Source organism: Stenella coeruleoalba (assembly GCF_951394435.1).
Source record: "Stenella coeruleoalba genome assembly, chromosome: 1".
Taxonomy (NCBI): domain Eukaryota; kingdom Metazoa; phylum Chordata; class Mammalia; order Artiodactyla; family Delphinidae; genus Stenella; species Stenella coeruleoalba.
The window spans coordinates 29944884-29963369 of NC_137169.1; the positions used below are offsets into that span (position 1 = coordinate 29944884).

The window sequence follows — 18486 nt, forward strand, 5'->3', positions numbered from 1 at the left end:
ACACAGTGCCTGCTGCCCAGCGAGTACTCCATAAATGCGAGGTATTATCACTGTGGTTGACTTATCATCATTATGTTTATTAACCTGGACTCATTACTTAATATTTTTACTACCGTAAAGGTAGTTAATACAATGAATGAATGTCTAAATATACTGCACTTTTCACTGAATTTTTCCCAACTATAAAAGGGTCTGTTCTGAAGATTATGTCTACAGTACACACAGCACTGGGCAGGAGTAGTGGTGAGCACGTGTGCTGGCACACGGAAGGAGCCTCGTTTTCCCCCTCTCCTGGAGGCCAGCCCCTGGGGGTCCTGTGCCTGGAAGACGCAGAAGAAGAGGTATTTGGGGGTCTTTAAAGATGACCAGACAACAAAGCAGGGGCTTGGCTAGGTGGGATCATTGGTGGTTTCAAAAGTGACAAAGGTGGCACCTGGGGCCCTGGAATGGGAGCTCCTGGTCCTGGTTGCAAGTCTTTCCAGCTGGGACAAGGCAGGTTGTACCTGCCCTTCTATCCTGTCAAGGTCCTTATTTCAGAAAAAATTGTACCTGTCGCTGGATGGGGCCCCAGCTCTGTGTACCTGCTCCAATCACGGTGTACCTGTTGAGTATTCCTGTCTCAATGCGAAAAGTGCCTGCCTGGGTGTACTGTCTTGATAACTATGGCTCTGCCTCCAACCGTGTGTGTGGACCAACGCCTGTGTCCCGTACTGTACCTTCCGCGTACTTAGTTAGGTCTGAAAGTACGCGGCTGTACCTGTGCCTGTATCGCCGTACACTAGGTCTGCCCGAGCCTAACTCGGTGCGCATACTTGGGTCAGCCTGGGCTTACCTTACGCCTGAGGGCCGTGCACTCCTGCCCTGCAGATCTCCTCGCCGCGGGAGGCTAGAGGCTCACGGAAGAGGCAGCTCCCCGCGGCTCCAGCCCAGATTCCTGGCCAGGCCTGGCGCTCTCGGGCCGCGGGGGCGGGGCCTGAGGCCTGGGCTGTGTGGGGAGGGATGGGGCGGGGAGGGGGCGGGGAGGGGGAGGAGCAGGAAGGGGCGATGGCCGCTCCGCCCCCTGCCGCCCGGGCCGGCTCTCCCCCGCCCGCCCGGCTTCCGCGTCATGGTCCCGAGTGCCGCCCACCCGCCCCGTATAAAAGCGCCGCCGGCCTTGCCCCCGGGACTCGGCCCCATGGAGATGCCGCCGGCCGCGGCTGGCGCACGGCAGGGTGAGGCGCGCGCGACGGGGATGGGGCGCGAATGCGGGCTTAGGGGGAGGGCGGAGGAGCGGATGGGAAGGGCTTTGGCTGGGACTGACCTGAGCGGGAGGGACGTGGGGCCGGTCGGCTCCGGCCTCCCCTACCCCCAGGATCCTCCCAACTTAGTCCAAGTCGGAGGATCTTGGGGGTAGGGAGACCGAGGTCCGGAGGAGGAAGACAGCGCTCGCGAGGCTCTGGGCCGGGACACCCTAAGCGTCACCGAGCCCGGAGGCCAACCAGAGTTTCCCAGCAACTTTTCTCTCTGGTGGGTCACCCCGGAAACTTCCCCTCCCCCGGTCCGGGAGTCCGGCCACGGGCCCCGCGCCTCCTGGCCTGGGCTCCGAGCACTGGGCAGGCGGGCGGGAGGAGGCGATGGCTTCAAGGGGGAAGCCCCCCCACAACGCAGTTCCAACCCAGTGGGTTTCCATCTGAGAGCCCCGCCCCGCAGCTGTCGGGGCGCGTCGAGGTCCTCGGAGGCCTCCCAAGACTTCTGGGTCCCCTGGGTTGGCGGGGGGCTGGGGTTGGGGTGGGAGGAGGGGTCAGACTGCCTAAGTTCAAGTCCTTGCGCCATCAGCTAACAGCTGGATGACCTAGAGCAAGTTCGTAACGTCTGTGGCTCAGTTTCCAGCTTTGTATTATGGGAATGATGCTCCCTAGCTGGGAAGGCTTTTGAGAGGATAACAGAGGCAACACGGAAGATGGCTTTGCATTTTGCATACTGCCACCAGTCCGTGTGGTCTCATCCTGTTGGATGGGGCGGGGTCAGGAGAGGGGTGAGAGAGAGAGAGCCATTCCGCACCCCTAACCCTCATGGTTGTCATACAGGAGCTGTGACAAGTGCCTTCCACCAGTCTGAGCTGTGAGTGGCCGGTGGAGAGAGAGGCCCACCCAGGAAGCCACCCCACCATGAGTCTGTGGGAGCTTGAAGACGGCCACAGCTGCCGAGGGACCCCCAGGCCGGCCCAGGAGTCCACGGCTGAGGAGGCAAGGACTGCAGAGCTGCAGATGAAGGTTGACTTCTTCCGGAAGCTGGGCTACTCATCTGCTGAGATCCACAGTGTCCTGCAGAAGCTGGGGGTCCAGGCAGACACCAACACTGTGCTGGGCGAGCTGGTGAAACATGGGTCAGCGGCCGAGCGGGAGCGCCAGGCATCGCCGGACCCTTGCCCTCAGCTGCCTCTGGTCCCCCGGGGCGGGGGCAACCCCAAGGCCCCCATCCTGGAGCCCTCTCCCCCCGAGGAGGACAAGGAGGGCAGTGACCTGAGGCCTGTGGTCATCGATGGGAGCAACGTGGCCATGAGGTACATGTCACTTCTGTGGCCAAGACTGTGGCCGTGTGTCTCTGCACCTCTGGTAGAGAGGATTTCAGAAAGGAGTGTGACCTCTTCTCCAGACTGGTCTAGAGGAAGGGAAAGCCCTTTGTGGAGGCCCTACTGTGTGCCAGGAGGCTCCCTTAATCCTCATGGCTTCTTGGAAGTGGGTTTTAGGGATGTTTGAGGGAGCTCAAAGTGTTGCTCAGGGTCACACGACTGGTAAGTGCCGGAGCAAAGATTCGAACTCAGGTCCTTCTGTCTCCAGAGCTACCTTATGCTCTTCAAGAGGGACCAGACTGGGCTCCAGCTTACTACATAGGAGCCTTCTTTCCTCCTCCATGAGATGGGGATAACCCACCCCCTCAAGTGGTGGTTGTGAGGAGTGAATGCACAGAACCTGGAGAGAAGTAAGGGCTCATTAATCAGTAGTAGTTGTTGTTATTGTTACTATTATTCAGAGTCTGGGACTGCTGAGGCCTTGTCCCAGACCTGGGCTCCCATGGAAGCGAGCCCAGCTACTGAGGCCTTTGCAGCTGTGACCAAGAGTAACCTTGAGGATCTGGCTCTACGTCAGGGGTGTGGGTGGGTAGCTTGATCCTTTGGCTCCAGGGGAGCAGTGACTTGGGTCACTTCTGCTGGAGCCACCTGTGCTGGCCTGGGCTCTGAGGGCTCCCCAGGGGCCAGAGCCAGGACTCAGCCCCATAACCATCCCACCTCTCCCCTACGCAGGCTCGGGGGGGTTGGGGGGGAGGGGAGGGGTGGCGGGAGGGCTGCCGCGGACCCCAGGGAGCCCAGACTTCCCTTCCATCCAGGCCCTGCCCTCTGGCCCTGCTTTCTCCCAGTCCTTTCAAGGCAGGCTGGTGAGTCAGGGTTGGGTGGATGGTTCACAAGGAAAGGTTCCTGTGGGTGTGGATGGGGAGATCCCATACACAGGTGTGGAGTGGGAAGGGCTCCTCCCCTGGCTTCCCTGAGGTCTCTCAGGTGGGCTGCCTAAGGCCTCTAGGCCTTTGCCCCCTCTGCCCCTCCCACACCTGGCCCACCTGGCCCAGCTCAGCTGTCTGACTGGTCCTGGCCCAGCTCAGCAGGTGTGCAGGTGGCCCTCTTCCAGCCACTTTTGGGTCAGTCAGTCTTCCCATCTCTGAAATGGACGGAGCCTAGGTGGAAATTGAGGAAAGCTGGCATCCACAGGCCAGCGGCCGCTGGTCCCGGTGTGTGCTTTGAGAGTTAGGGGATCCCTTTCAGCAGTGTTTGGCTGGGATCAGTCAGTGGCTCCCTCCTCCAGGGGCTGGGCCAGGAGCGCCGAGCCCCGGGGGCAGCCATGTGCTGTGTGTGTTTGTGTCCCGGCAGAAGGAGGAGGGGCCTGGGCGGGAGGAGGGGCAGGTGATGCAGTGGGTGGCCAGAGGCCGAGCCGCAGGGGCTTTCTGAGCTGGGGCAGTAGCAGGAGGGGAATTCCAGCCTCAAACTTCCTGTCTCAGCTGCTGCAGGGTTCCTGCCCTCCTGCCCCCTCCCGCCCAGGGCTGGCGGGCCAGCCCCTGCCATATGCAAATCGTGGGGAAATTCACCTCTGTTTCCTTCTAAGGGAATTTTTCTCCACTAGCTGGGCCCGGCCCAGGCAGATCTTTTCACCTGGGTAGCCTGCCTTTTGGCCCTGCCCTGTGCCCTAGGGCGGGAGCTGCTGAGCTGGAGTCTCCTACGGAATCGCACATCTTACCGGAGTCTCGTTAGACAGGCTGAGGGGCCCTGACCTTCTGGGCCGACAGGACTGTGGTGTGGGATGGGAGGATGTCTGGTTTTCCCGTGCCAGCACAGCTTCCTCCACAGCAGCGAAGGGGGTCTAGAGTTAGCTGTAGAGAGGCACTCCTGGCTTGGGAGGGCAGGATCTGGGCTTGACTCAAGGGACTGGAACATGTGTTCTACTTCTCCCAAGACTAAGGCTCTGACCACCTGCTTAAGGGATATTCTGGGGGCTAGGGCGGCTGAGAGCAGACTTGTCCCCAGCCAGGGTTTCTGCTGCCCAGAAGCAGTACACTGCCCTGGAAGCCCCGGTGTCCCATGAAGTCCCAGGGCTTGCAGGTGCTGGCCTGGGATGGGGCATATGCAGGTACACACGTGTGTGTAGAAGGAGGCAGGTAAATGCATGTGCAGACTGCGTACCTGAGACGGGGATCCAAGGCAGAGATGATCCCATCCCCACATTTCTGGGGAGACAGAAGGCCTAGGGCAGGGGGAAGCACTGGGCATTGCGAAGACAGACCTGGGACCTGACCCATCCTGCCAGGTCAGGGAAGGCCTCTCAGAGGCAGTGACACCTCACCTGGGTCCTGACAGAGGAGAGGAGTTTGCCAGGTGCATGGTTTTCCCTGTTCCCAGCCTGCCCCACCCTCTGAACAGTTTGTTCACACTCAACTTCGGGAGCTTTTTTCTTTCCTAAATAAACCTCAGCTCTTCTGTTAGGGGCAATCCAGTACCCCCAGATGTGGGTTCAAGTTCTGCCTCTTACCAGTAGCCAGGGGACCTTCGACGAGTCTCAGAGCCTTGTAAGGATGAAGCAAGGAGGTGTGCCACGTACCTGGCCTCCAGCAGGTGCTTGGTACCCACCCATCCCCGCTCCGGGCCTGCTGTCAGGGTTGGCACTTGTCTCTGTACTGTCGTAGCATCAACACCCGTGGTGGCTATGAGCACAGCCTCTGGGTCTGCATTTCGGTGGGACCGCTGCTACTGTGTGATGCTGGCAACTGGTTGCCCTCTGTGGACCAGTTTCCACACCTGAATAAAAGGGCAAGTGGGACTTCCCTGGTGGTCCAGGGGTTAAGACTGTGCACCTCCAATGCAGGGGGCTCGGGTTCAATCCCTGGTCGGTCAACTAAGATCCCACATGACACGCAGCACAGCAAAAAAAAAAGTGGGGTGGGCCTTTAATGATAGTACCCTCCTCAGAGACTTGCTGGTGATTCAGTATTGAGCATGGAGATCAGGGCCTGCCTCACAGCTCTCAGTAAATGTTAACTTTTATTATAAGCAGGCCGGCAGATGGCAGGGAGGCCCCACCTGGTGGGAATGAGCCCTGCCTTCCGGCTGGACTTTGCCTCACCTACAGTTTACGGAGACCTTCAGCCCTGGGACCCCCCGCCTCACTCCCAGACAGCCTCTGTGCCCGCCAGCTACCCTACCTCCCTTTCTACTTCTCTTGGGGCTCCAGCTATTACCGCCCCCAAGCCAGCCACAGGATGTGGTTGGCCATGGAGTTGCCTCTTTTGCATAACGCTTATTCTGTTTTATGTGCCAAATAATGAGAGTCTCAGTTGTTCGCTGAGGGGCAGGGACTGTCGGGGTGAGAGCCCCAGCTGACCCCTTCCAGGCCCCTAGCCTGGTCCTGGAGCCCTGCCATGACACCCAGTATTACCTGGGAGCCCCCTTCCATTCCCAGGAAGCCAGCTGGAACCTCCACTTTGTTGGACTGTCTTTGGCCTCAAGAAAACAGGAACGTTGTCACACTGACATGGGCCCTTCTTAAGGAGGCTGCAGACCACCCGGCCCATTTTTCAGACAGAGAGGCTGAGCCAGAGCAACCTCAGGGCTTGCGTCTGGGCCCAGCCGCATTTGGATGGGGTGAGGTCTGGTCCACGGCCCTGGGATGTCCCATTTCCCAGCTCTCCTGCTGGCAGAGTCCCCAGAGTCTTCCAGACCGTCTTTTTGCCTCGGGTCATGCCTTCTCCAAAAGGGCAAGAAGAGAACAGGGAGTCCAGGCGTTTTGGGGAATTGGCAGTCAGAGGAAAAGCAATTCCTTTCCCTTTCAGAACGGAAGGCCTCACAGCTGCCTCCTGCCCTGTGTCCCTCGCCCTCCTCAGTCCCAGCCCCTGCGGTTTGAGCAGGACTGAACTGTAATCCAACTTTAATCCGGAGCAATCTGGTTTCTCCTTCCCAGCACCCACCCCCAGCCCTGCCGAGCCGGCGAGGGAGGGGTGGTGACTCAGTCAGCCTGTGTGTATCTGTGTCCCCATGGTCCCAGTGCCTTTCCCCCACCCCCAGGTGTGTTGTAAGCGGCCTGACCCTTCCCCATGTGGGAAGCGAGTGCTGCCAGATTCCTGGGCGTTTCCTCACTGTCAGGAGACGGAACCTCAGGGAAAGCCCCGGGTCTGGCCATCCCTGGCAGTGTGGGAACCAGCAGGGAATACAGGCCCTAGGCCCCCGGCCAGAAGGCAGGGGGCTGAGCCCAGCAGCTCCGCCGACCAGGGCAGGGGCTGGAGTGCAACCCACCTCCCTCCTGTGCGGATCTGGGAGCAGCAGGCCGACCCCGTCCTCTTCTCCTCCCCAGCCACGGGAACAAGGAGGTCTTCTCTTGTCGGGGTATCCTCCTGGCAGTGAACTGGTTTCTGGAGCGGGGCCACACAGACATCACAGTGTTTGTACCATCTTGGAGGAAGGAGCAGCCTCGGCCCGATGTGCCCATCACAGGTGAGTGGCACCTCTGAAGGGGCATGGTCTCCCTGCCCCAGGAGCCCCTGTTCTCAATAGAGACCCTTTGGGCGTGAGCAACAGCTTCTAGATCCCAAGCAGGGACCGGCATTCTTTTCCTGGCTTTTGCTGTCCTCAGCATCCCTGCTCTGAACAGCGGCCCTTGGAGATCACCTTGGGCAACCTCTGCCTCCGGGTCCTGGGCACCTCCCTCACCTAATGGTGGCGTGCTCTTGCCATGTCCCCAACGGCACAGGGGCGGCGTGGTGTGGCGGCTAAGCCCCTGGGCTCTGGAATCCTGGCTCAGTCCCTTCTGGCTCTGAGCCACTTGCCCCTCATCTGAGACGCGGGATGGGGTGAGGATCTGATACACTCGCAGGGTTGGTTGTGAGGATCACACGGGTTAATGCACGTAGGTGCTCAGAAGAGCACCTGGCACACACACAGCAAGCGCCAGCTGCCACCATTGCTCTTACATGAGCCCCAGCCTTCGGGAGGAGAGCCTGAGTTTATTTCCCTGGAAGTCTTGAGATGTGGGGGCAGGCTGGCTGGGGCCGCCCGTTCCAAGAGAAGCAGCCCCTTCTGGGTGGGTCCCTCTGTCCTGGTTGAGACACTCCTCTGACCCCAGCTCAAGCCGCGGCTCATTCCTAGATCCCTCGAGAACAGGCTGGGCGCGACCAGGCCTGGTGTCCAGGAGCGGGAAGGAGGCAGCCCAGCTCTACTGAGGAGCCTTCCCTGAGCAGGACCTGCCAGCCTGTTCTCCGGGGTCCTTGGTCTTTGGGCAGCAAACTAGGCGCCAGGCCCAGCGAGGGGCTGGGCCTCAGCAGTGGCCTCTGCAGAGCCTCTTCCTGTTCCCGCGACCCTGGAGTTGAGAGCCCTGTGTCCGGCAACCGGGGGTTCAGGGAGCCCTGCGAGCTGGCTCTGGGTCCAGGCTGGGCCCTGACCTGCGCCCCTGCTGCCTCCCAGACCAGCATATCCTGCGGGACCTGGAGAAGAAGAAGATCCTGGTGTTCACGCCGTCGAGGCGTGTGGGCGGCAAGCGCGTGGTCTGCTATGACGACCGCTTCATCGTGAAGCTGGCCTTCGAGTCCGATGGCATCGTGGTCTCTAATGACACTTACCGGGACCTCCAGGGCGAGCGGCAGGAGTGGAAGCGCTTCATCGAGGAGCGGCTGCTCATGTACTCCTTCGTCAACGACAAGTACGTTCCCGACAACGCCGGGAGGTGCCTGTGGGAGGGGTGGAGCTGGGGCAACTCTGCTGCAGGGCCGTGGCCTCGGGCCCAGGCAGCAGGCCCCACTAGGAAGGGTCAGGCTGGGGCCAGACTGGGGCTTTCTAATCTGGGGGATGGAGAAGGAGCATGTGGCACAGGGTGGCCAGTGCTTCCAAGAGAGCATCTCCACTCGCCAGCACCGAAGCTCTGACCAGAGGCCAGCGGATGCAGCCTTAGATTCAGATGTTCGGCCTCTGCGAGCTCCCAGCAGGAGAGTCGCCCTAAAGGCGCCCATGGCTGCGGCCTTCTGGCCTGGGACCTCCTCCACTCCCTTGGGACAGTACCCCCGAGAGCCCAGGGATGTCCTGCTGGGCAGACACCAGTTTTAGGAGCTGCCCTCCTCTCCGTGCTATCGAGGCTTCCTGTCCTGCCCCCTCGTCGGCACTGGGAAGTCCCCCTTCATGTCTCGCACCTCCTCCACAGGTTCATGCCCCCTGATGACCCCTTGGGCCGTCACGGGCCGAGCCTGGACAACTTCCTGCGTAAGAAGCCACTCATGGCCGAGCACAGGAAGCAGCCGTGTCCCTATGGTAAGACCCCCAGCTCCACCCTCCAGGGCCCTGCTCACACCATCCCCTTCCTCTCTTGCCTGAGTCGGGCTGCGTCCCACGTTCTTTCTCTCGGGGACTCCCAACCCCATGTTTCCTGTGCTACCCACTTCCGTCTCCCACCCCCTGGTTCTAGAGCCCCCCCGGCTGAGAGCCCTCCTTAATTCTCTCCCAGGGAGGAAATGCACCTATGGGATCAAGTGCCGATTCTTCCACCCCGAGCGGCCAAGCCGGCCCCAGCGCTCTGTGGCTGACGAGCTCCGTGCCAACGCCCTCCTCTCGCCCCCCAGGCCGCCGAGCAAGGAGAAAAGTGGCCGGCGGCCTTCACCTTCCTCTCAGCCCGGCTCTCTGCCAACAGAGCACGAGCAGTGCAGCCCGGATGGGAAGAAGCTGGGGGCCCAGGCATCCCCGGGAACCCCCCGGGAAGGCCTGACACAGACCTTCAACCCAGCAGGCAGGAGCCTCCCACCTAGTGGGGGCAGTGGCAGCAGCTTTGGGCCCTCGGACTGGTTCCCGCAGACCCTGGACTCTCTCCCGTATACCTCCCAGGATTGCCTGGACTCGGGCATTGGCTCCCTGGAGAGCCAGATGTCAGAACTCTGGGGGATTCGAGGAGGCGGCCCTGCTGAGCCGGGCCCACCTCGGGGCCCTTATGCCGGCTACCGCCCCTATGGGGCCGAGCTCCCCACCACTCCGGCCTTCTCTGCCTTCGGCCGGGCCGTGGGTGCTGGCCACTTCAGCGTCCCTGCTGACTACGCACCCCCGCCAGCTGCCTTTCCACCTCGAGAGTACTGGTCTGAGCCGTACCAGCTGCCCCCAACCACCCCAGTCCTGCAGGAGCCCCGGGTGCCGGGCCCAGGGGCTGACAGGGGCCCCTGGGGCGGGGCGGGCAGCCTAGCCAAGGAGCGAGCCAGCGTGTACACCAAGCTGTGCGGCGTCTTCCCCCCGCACCTGGTGGAGGCTGTGATGGGGCGCTTCCCGCAGCTCCTGGACCCCCAGCAGCTGGCCGCCGAGATCCTCTCCTACAAGTCCCAGCACCACAGCGAGTAAGCCGGCCAGCCGCCCGGGCAGCACCTCCGGCCTCCGAGGGCTGCCGGGCTGGGCTTTGAGCCTTCGAGCAGCCCAGCCCCGGCCCCAGCCTGGAGGCTGCGCAGAGGGAGGATTCGAGTAGGGAAGAGAACCCACAAACCAAAGATACTGTAGGATTGGTTCTGGCACCTCTAGGCGTCCGCCAAGGGGTCAGGAGCGATCGCCCTGTTGATGCACATTGTGTCTGTAGTTCAAGGAGACGCTGCCGGTAACGGCTGTCAGTCCGTGGCTGAGGCCCAAACCCTCCTTCCTCTCAGAGGGCGGGGAGGGAGGCAGCGGGGAGCAGAGGCCTGGGCTGGGGGCCCTCTGCACGGCCCCCCACCTCCGCCCCGTCCCTGGGATGCCGGCCTTGGCCGGCTCGTTGGGCACCGTGTGCCCGCCCTCCGTGGGCCCTCCTCTAAGCCAATGAGGCCTCGTCCGTGCTCTAGCGGGCACGGGGCTTCATGTTAGTAAGCAAGATGCTTCTTAATAACCCACTTCCACTTCCGTCCCACTCTGTGCTCCTATCCCATCGCTCCTGCAGGGTCAAGGGCACTCTGCCCCACCCTCTCCTCCTCCCCCCTTCCTCTGTGTTCAGAGCCATCTCGCCCTTCCCCAAGGGGGGACATGTGTATGTGTGTGTACAGGTGTAAATGTTAAATATTTTAACTGGAAAGCCCTCGCCTCTCTTCACACATCAATAAAGTACAATCTGAGCCCCTCTAAGAGGTGATGGTCTTTGTTGCTTCCGGGTGGAGCCGGCTCCTGGGTGATGGAAGGTCACAGGTGGGCACCCCGGATCTTCCTCCACACCAGCTCCCTGACCCTTCTCTGGAAGGAGGGTTTTCTGAGTTCTACCGAGAGTGCTCTGTCCCTTGGGGTAGAGGAGTCCTTCCTGGGGCCTTGGGTCAGGCCTTGAGAGGAGGCGGCTGTGGACACACGGGCAGAGTGTCAGGAAGCAGAAGCGTGAAGCTTGGAGTCCTGAGGCTGCAGCGTGGGGAAGGGGTGCTGTTGCGGGAGAGTAGGGGGATGGATCAGGCTGGCCCCTCCGTCTGCCCCGTGAGCAGAGCTGAGCGTTCCAGGAGAGCTTGTAGAGTGGGCCTAAGGGCTCAGCTCTGTCCCATCCTCCCAGATCTTACCCTGCTTCAGGTCTGGAGTGGAGTAGGGGGGCACTGGGGTGGAATCAGCCTGGAGAGGCCCTGCCAGGGTAACCTCCAAGCAGGTGGGCAGGGGTGGGGACCTCCTGGGAAGGGGTGTCCCTGGTGGGGACACCAGGGAAGTCCTACACAATTTTTTCTTTTTCAGATAAAAATGAGGTATAAATGTTAAGTATTTTAAGTGAAAAGCTGGACAGTCAGATGATCCCCAAACACCATCAGCAGTGGAAAAAATAGTTTTAAGAATTACACCTTTGGGCTTCCCTGGTGGCACAGTGGTTGAGAGTCTGCCTGCCGATGCAGGAAACACGGGTTCGAGCCCTGGTCTGGGAAGATCCCACATGCCGCGGAACAACTAGGCCCGTGAGCCACAACTACTGAGCCTGCGCGTCTGGAGCCTGTGCTCCGCACCAAAAGAGGCCGAGATAGTGAGGCCCGCGCACCGCGATGAAGAGGGGCCCCCACTCGCCGCAACTAGAGAAAGCCCTCGCACAGAAACAAAGACCCAACACAGCCAAAAATAAACAAATAAATAAATAAAGGAGTTCCTTTAAAAAAAAAAGAAACGAAAAAAGAATTACATCTTTGAACATTTCACCCAATTTGTACTTTTTATTTGTGAAGCTTTTATTGTATCTATTTTTTTCTAGAAACTGCTTTCCCATAGAATGGCTGTGCAGCATGTTGTAGGAAAGGCCACCCCGGTGATCTCCCTGCACACTAGGGTCCCCCCCGCCCCCCACCAGTTGCTCTTGGCCCAGAACGCTCTGTAGAAGCCTGCACTTGAGGCGGGAATCTGCACGCGGGATGTGATAGTGACTGCAGCAAACATTACTTCCAAGCCCCCATGTCGCGCTCTACCTGGCGCTCCTTGCCTGCCGTGTCCAGCCGCCTCGGGACGCTTTACCTGCACCAGGAAATGTCGCTGCCTCGTTTATAAAATAGTTTTTCCAGTCGAGAACTGTATTCCAGATTAAAGGCTACTTATGGGCCTTTGTGTTTATAGACAGGAAGCTAAAATACCGGACTGTCCAGTTCATTATCAGCCGCTGACGAAGCTGAGTGACTTGCCCGAGGTCCCACGGAGGACAGACTCAGGCAGGGCCTCTGCTTGGGGTCCCCTGGCCCCACAAACCTGAGGAAGGGAGGGACCCAGACGCTATCGCAGTGACTCTCGGGCCCCTGAGGGGGATGGAGGTGGAGGGGGTGCCCTCAGCCCCGCCCCTCACAGCCACGTGGAGTTACATCTGCATGGGGACCCTCCAGCCGGAGGGCTGCCCTGACCACCCCACGGCCCTGCTCACGGCAGGTGCGCCAGCAGTCCCACCCACACGGCCCCCACTCTGCACACCATGGGGTGGGGAGGGTCGTGAGGCCGTGAGGCCCCAAGGGAGGCCTGGAAGGAGAAGCAGGGCGCCTTCACCCCTCTGCCCATCCCACCAGCCTGCTCTCCGTAAACGTGAAGGCTCACACTTGGTTCCTGACCAGAGCTGAACTCTTGGTCATTCGCGGCTCCTGCTTTGTGGGGAGGGGAGGAAGAGGCAGATTCCACAGGCAGGTGGGCAGTGGACAGGCGGCAGCGGGCAGCAGGTCTGGGCTTGCTGTGGTACCGCCTGGCCTTGCTGGCTCGCCGGCAGGCACGGACAAGGGCCGCAGAGCCCACACGGCAGGTGCGAGCTGGGGCCGGGCTCGTGGAGGACTGAGTCAGTTCGGTGCCCCGTCGTCTTTGCTTTCCCGGCAGCTTCGGCCTGGCTGAGCTGGGCTGGCCGTCCAAGGTTCGGAGCCTCGCCTCCAGGCCTCTTTCTCAATCTGGCTTCCGGGCAGAGCTCAGAGGCTGCCAGGCCCAATGCCCAGCATGTTTCTTTCCCAGGACTTGGGTTTTAACTGCGAAGTTTTCCTCACCACCTCCTGCCCCACCCACTGAAGCACCTTTATTCACGAGGCCTCAGCGTCCCCACCTGTGAAAGGGATATGATGGTCCCTGCTTCTCCCTAGATTTGACAAGAGGACACCTCAGTGTGGCTGGTGGCAGCACAGGAGGGAGCAGCCCTGGGTTCGGGTCCCCCTCACTGGCTGTGTGGCCCTCTCGGGGCCTGGGCTTCCTGGCCTACCTCACAATACGGTTGTAAAGTGTGAGAGAAAGACAAGTATCACGTGATATTGCTTATTTGTGGAATCTAAAAACATGGTACAAATGAACTTATTTACAGAACAGAAATAGAGTCACAGCTGTAGAAAACAAACTTATGGTTACCAAGGGGGAAGAGGTGTTGGGGAGGGATGAATTGGGAGATTGGGATGGACGTGTACACACTACTGTATATAAAACAGATAACTAATAAGAACCTGCTGTACAGCACAGGGAACTCTACTCAGTACTCTGTAATGACCTATAGGGGAAAAGAATCTAAAAAAGAATGGATATATGTATAACTGAGTCACTTTGCTGTACACCTGAAACTAACACAACATTGTAAATCAATGATACTCCAATAAAAAAATTTTTAAATAATAAAAGAAAATAGAAATACTTGGGGGAAAAAAAAAGGTCAAGGAGAGAGTGGCAGGGCCAGAACGTGACCCTGAGACAGGATCTCAAGCCACTGAGGTGCTGGAGGGGATCAAGCTCCAGTCACTGCCCTGCCAGCTCTTTCCTCCTTTTGTTTTCCTGGTTCCAGGGGATGAGAAGCCAATGGGGAGCGTCTGCAAATCCCTGCATTGGGAAATGACCCTGGGGCGCTCACAGAGGATGGCCTCCTGCCAGCCCTTCCCCCAACCCCCCTAGGCCCCTACACCCCACCCTGGGGCTCTCACCAGCAGGGGCCTGACCCTGGGTCTTCTTGCAAGTTCTGTCCTGCACTCGGGTTAACCACACTGGGGCGCAGGATGACTACGGAAACCTTGGCCTCCCTGGCAGGGAACTGGATGCAATTCCCTGCCTGGAGGTCCCCGCCCCCTCTGTCCCCATCGCACCACGCCAGCCTGACGAAGCCCTACCGTCCCTAAAGATCTGAGGGCCTAAACTAGGAGCAGGAGAGCTTTGGGGCTCCAGGAGCGCAGCTCCTGGGCAACCTCCACCCCAGTGCTGCTAACACCCCAAACAGCACTGGTCTCCTGCAGGGTGGTATGGGGGAGTGGCTGGGAGAGGCCACCAGTCACCATCCAGCTGCCACTTCCTCCCTCTTCCCACGATCTGTGCCCTCCCTCCTCCTCCCAGTTCCCCTGGAAAAGCCAGACTGTGTCTCCCCTACACAGAAGGGCAAGCCCCCTGCCCTGAAGGAGGCGCTGGGCAGGTCTCTGTGAGAAACAGACTGAGCGAGCCACAGAGAAACTGGGATTCAAGGGGACACAAATCTAGAGTTGGGGGAGGGGTAGTGCCATCAGCCCAAGCCCTGGGCCCAGCTGGTCTCCAGGGGTTCCTGCCCCTAAAGAAGGCAGTTCCGGGATCCTAGCACTTTTGCCCCAGGGATCCTCAAACCTCTGGCTCATTTTTTTCCCCTAGACCATATAGCAGGGTGAGTAGAGGGTGGTGAGTAAGAGCCTGTTCTGGGGGCCTCCCAGGTCATGGGAAAGGTGTGGGAGATTTGGCTGAAAGGGACAGGAAGTAGGGCCCTACAATTAAGGAAAATGAAGCCTTCCCAGGCCATGGTATGTAAATCCTTCCGGCTAGTTCCTGGACGGGGAGGAGGCCCCAGGCTGTCATTCTGGGGTGTGGCCTCAAAGCCCGACTCAAGGCCGCTACTGGTGATCTTAAACTGCTCACCCATTTAAGAAATGGCTGCAGGACTAGGTGGGAGAAATGGACTGGGCAACCCACCCACCGCACAGGGTTAGGCTTGTTGCTAGGAGGCAGGTCCCTGGGAAGGGTCCAAAGGCTCTGATTCTGGCTGCTCTCCAGAGAAGAGCCTCGCTAAAGGCCAGGGGCGCTGTGGTGCTCTGCCTGCCACCTGCTGGCACCTGCTGGTAAGGACTGCCAGGGGAGCAGGGGGCCTGCTTAGCCCACAGGGCTGCCAGCCCGGGCCTGAGCACAGGGCCTAGAAACTGGAATGCTCGGCAGGATCGGAAAACACAAATCTAAAGAGAAAAGTATGGAAAGTAAGTGCTAAGCCAGAAACAGGGAATTCTCAGGGGTCTTTGCAGCTCCATCTGGAAAGCAACACCAGAGGTCACAGTCCACCCTACAAAGTTTAGAGTTCCAGAAAATTCCAACTGTTCTGGGTAACAAGTTACCCAAGAAAAATTCTCAGGAACTGGACAAATAGGGAGGAAAGGAAAAGGAGAAAGAAATACTTGTATTCTTTTTTTTTTTTTTTTGGCTGCACTGGGTCCTTGTTGCTGAGCGCGGGCTTTCTCTAGTTGCGGAGAGCGGGGGCCCCTCTTCTTGGCGGTGCGCAGGCTTCTCACTGCGGTGGCCTCTCCTGCTGTGGAACATGGGCTCTAGGTACGCGGGCTTCAGTAGTTGCGGCGTTCGGCCTCTAGGGCGCGCAGGCTCAGTAGTTGTGGCTCGCAGACTCAGTTGCTCCGCGGCATGTGGGATCTTCCCAGACCAGGGATTGAACCTGTGTCTCCTGCATTGGCGGGCAGATTCTTAACCACTGCGCCACCAGGGAAGTCCCTGTATTCCTATTTTTAAAGCGATATGGAAGATAAAGTCACAGTGAGTTCCACGTATTTCAACCCTTTGGCTCAGCCACCCCACCGCTAAGCATTGTGTTTGCAAAATGATGTGTGTAATGCACCACAACACTGTCTGAAACAGCAAAAGATGGGAAATAACATTAACACTATCAGTAGAGGACTGGGTTAGATAGATTTTGGTAACAAATGTAATGGGAGTATCAGGTAGCCAACAGAAACGAGGCCACTGCATTGATAGAACATTTTCTAAGCTATATTACTAGCTGAAAAAAGTATGCTCCCACTTCGGTAATAGACACACATACGTGTGCATGCTGCTCATGAATGTACAAGGTTCTTCTGGAAGGACACACAGGAAACTGTCTCCGGGAAGGACAACTGGGAGCAGAGGGGCAGGTGGACTGACTTTTCATTGACCGCACTTCAGTACCACTTGAATATATGCCACTTGCATGTATTACTTACTCAGATTAGATTTTTTTTTTTTTTTTTTTTTTTTTTTTTTGCGGTACGCGGGCCTCTCACTGCTGTGGCCTCTCCCGTTGCAGAGCACAGGCTCCAGATGCGCAGGCTCAGCGGCCATGGCTCACAGGCCCAGCCGCTCTGCGGCATGTGGGATCTTCCCGGACCGGGGCACGAACCCGTGTCCCCTGCATCGGCAGGCGGACTCTCAACCACTGCGCCACCAGGGAAGCCCCAGATTAGATATTTTAAAGCACCCTTGGGTAGAGAAATAAGTTATGGGGATGCAGATGGGGATCTGAGGAGGGCTGTCTTGGCCAGGGGTCTCTAATGTTTATTCTTTTTTTTCTTTTTGGCACCACACCGATTATGGCATCTTCGATCCCCTTCCCAGCTAATGTTTATTCTTGTACACGAACGGTGAAAAGTTGGTGCACACCTGCCCCCAACATGTGTGTGTTGTTAAAACATGATAACTGCCATTTTGGAAGATCAAAATGGTTGACTGCTTGTGGTTCAACCTGATATTTATTTACAAATTATCTTACATGTACTAATGAATGAATATTTCTGCATATTATATAACACGAAGTGAGGAACTAAGTAAGGCTGAGCCAGAAAGTAAATATAAACCGAAGGCCTGCCATGTTCTTCCCAGCCCCCAACCCCTCCCCTTGGAGACCAGCAGCCTTTGAAGTGGGGATGAGAATCAACTCCGCCACAGCCCATCTCAGTGAGGAAAACTGTTTCAAATCATGAAGCTTACCACTTATAAAATTCAGGCCTGATAATGTTAATGTGGATTAACACAGGAATGAGAACCTCAGCCCCTTCTTCTTATCTCTGCACCTTCCAGGCACAGCGCCCTCGCAGGGACTCAGTACGACCCCAGCCTGGGAGAAGTAAATGTGTGCAGAGCGCAGTCCTGCTCCCCCAGTGCAGCCGCGCCAGTCGGGCTTCCGATGTGAGTTGGTTTTTTGTTTTTTTTTTTTTTTTTGCGGTACACGGGCCTCTCACTGCTGTGGCCTCTCCCGTTGCGGAGCACAGGCTCCGGACGCGCAGGCTCAGCGGCCATGGCTCACGGGCCCAGCCGCTCCGCGGCGTGTGGGATCTTCCCGGACCGGGGCACGAACCCGCGTCCCCTGCATCGGCAGGCGGACTCTCAACCACTACACCACCAGGGGAGCCCCCGATGTGAGTTTTTTAAGTGTAATGATGCCTCAGTAATTTGGAGTAAGGCTAAGGGGCAGAGGAGTCAGAATAAAAGCAAAAACTAAGTCACATAGTGTTTCAAAACAGCATACTTACTGCTCTCAAGCTTAGGCCATTTAATTCTTGTTTCAGTTCCCTTACTTAGCACACAGGTCAAGAAGCCAAGAACACTCTCTTTAGAATACATACTTACAGGGTACTTACATGACCCCGGACCCAAAGGCTCAATCTTGGAGTCGGAAATAATGCTAACGCCTGCTCCCTCCTCTTTCACAGCAAGGGATTTCCTTCTAAGCAAAGAGAATAAACTCCATCGTAGGGTAAACGTTTAACCTAATTATGGATCAATTTCCTACAGCACTCCGAAGGCCCCCAAGATGGGGACAGCAGCTTCGACAGGCAGGCTCTCAACCCTCACTAGCCCTGTCCAAATTCACAACACCTCCCTCCGTCTCTCCCCTGGGCCCCAAATGGCTTCTCACCTCCTGCTTTGTGGGTTGTTCCCATTCTCTGTGTTCAACTTTTAGGGTCTGATGGTGTTTAGAGCACTTTGAGCTATTTCCTCATCTCCTGGAAGAGGGTCCTTGAGACTCCCTAGGAAGCTCTATACAGGCACCATCCTCCCAGGACAAGACATACAGTGCCTGGATTTTTTTTTAATATCTTGTAACTACCAAAAGGAGCAAAGGACAACCTATTCCCATCTTAGAGATGAGAAGGTTAAAGACCGGAAGCCAAGTACTATTCCAAACCCAACCAAGCTGGTGAAGGCGGTACCTTCTCAGTGGTCCTGGCAGCCGTTCCAGGGCAGGGGTCACTGGTGGGGGCAGCTAAGATGGGAGGACACAGGCCACCCAGCAGACCACCTCCACCAAGTGTCACAGATAGGAACTGCGAGGGCAACTGCTACCTAAATACACGTGTTCCTCCGCTAGGATGGTTGTTCCTCTAATCAATAACTTGATCAAGGTCATACCTTATCCTCTTTTAAACTCAAGCAAACTTAAGCTTAGCTGATAGTCAAAGTTGCAAATATCACAAGTATGGTAGGCAGGGATCTCCCGGCATTATTTCCTAAACCAGCCCAACACAGGGAACCTAAGTGATCTCTCAAGACTC

General features: G+C 57.9%; 1 protein-coding gene across 2 annotated transcripts; it reads left to right on the forward strand.

Moving 5' to 3' along the window:
* Positions 1 to 1173: 1173 nt before the first annotated feature.
* Positions 1174 to 10333, forward strand: ZC3H12A (zinc finger CCCH-type containing 12A). Of its 2 annotated transcripts, none has more exons than XM_079923649.1 (6): positions 1174 to 1211; positions 2067 to 2542; positions 6870 to 7009; positions 7976 to 8210; positions 8706 to 8812; positions 9006 to 10333. In XM_079923649.1, exons 2-6 carry the CDS (start codon positions 2148 to 2150, stop codon positions 9878 to 9880), a joined length of 1752 nt encoding a protein of 583 aa, XP_079779775.1. In that variant the 5' UTR covers positions 1174 to 1211; positions 2067 to 2147; the 3' UTR covers positions 9881 to 10333. The 2 variants fall into 2 exon arrangements, with proteins under 2 accessions (XP_079779775.1, XP_079779776.1); XM_079923650.1 differs by lacking the exon at positions 1174 to 1211 and adding an exon at positions 1314 to 1506.
* Positions 10334 to 18486: the final 8153 nt, after the last annotated feature.

What these genes read in the sequence shown, in the direction of transcription:
- ZC3H12A (XM_079923649.1), top strand. Translation starts at nt 2,148, where the DNA reads ATGAGTCTGTGGGAGCTTGAAGACGGCCACAGCTGCCGAGGGACCCCC. An exon ending in GGGAGCAACGTGGCCATGAG is followed by an intron (nt 2,543 to 6,869) that starts GTACATGTCACT and finishes TCTCCTCCCCAG; the next exon opens with CCACGGGAACAAGGAGGTCT. An exon ending in TACTCCTTCGTCAACGACAA is followed by an intron (nt 8,211 to 8,705) that starts GTACGTTCCCGA and finishes CCTCCTCCACAG; the next exon opens with GTTCATGCCCCCTGATGACC.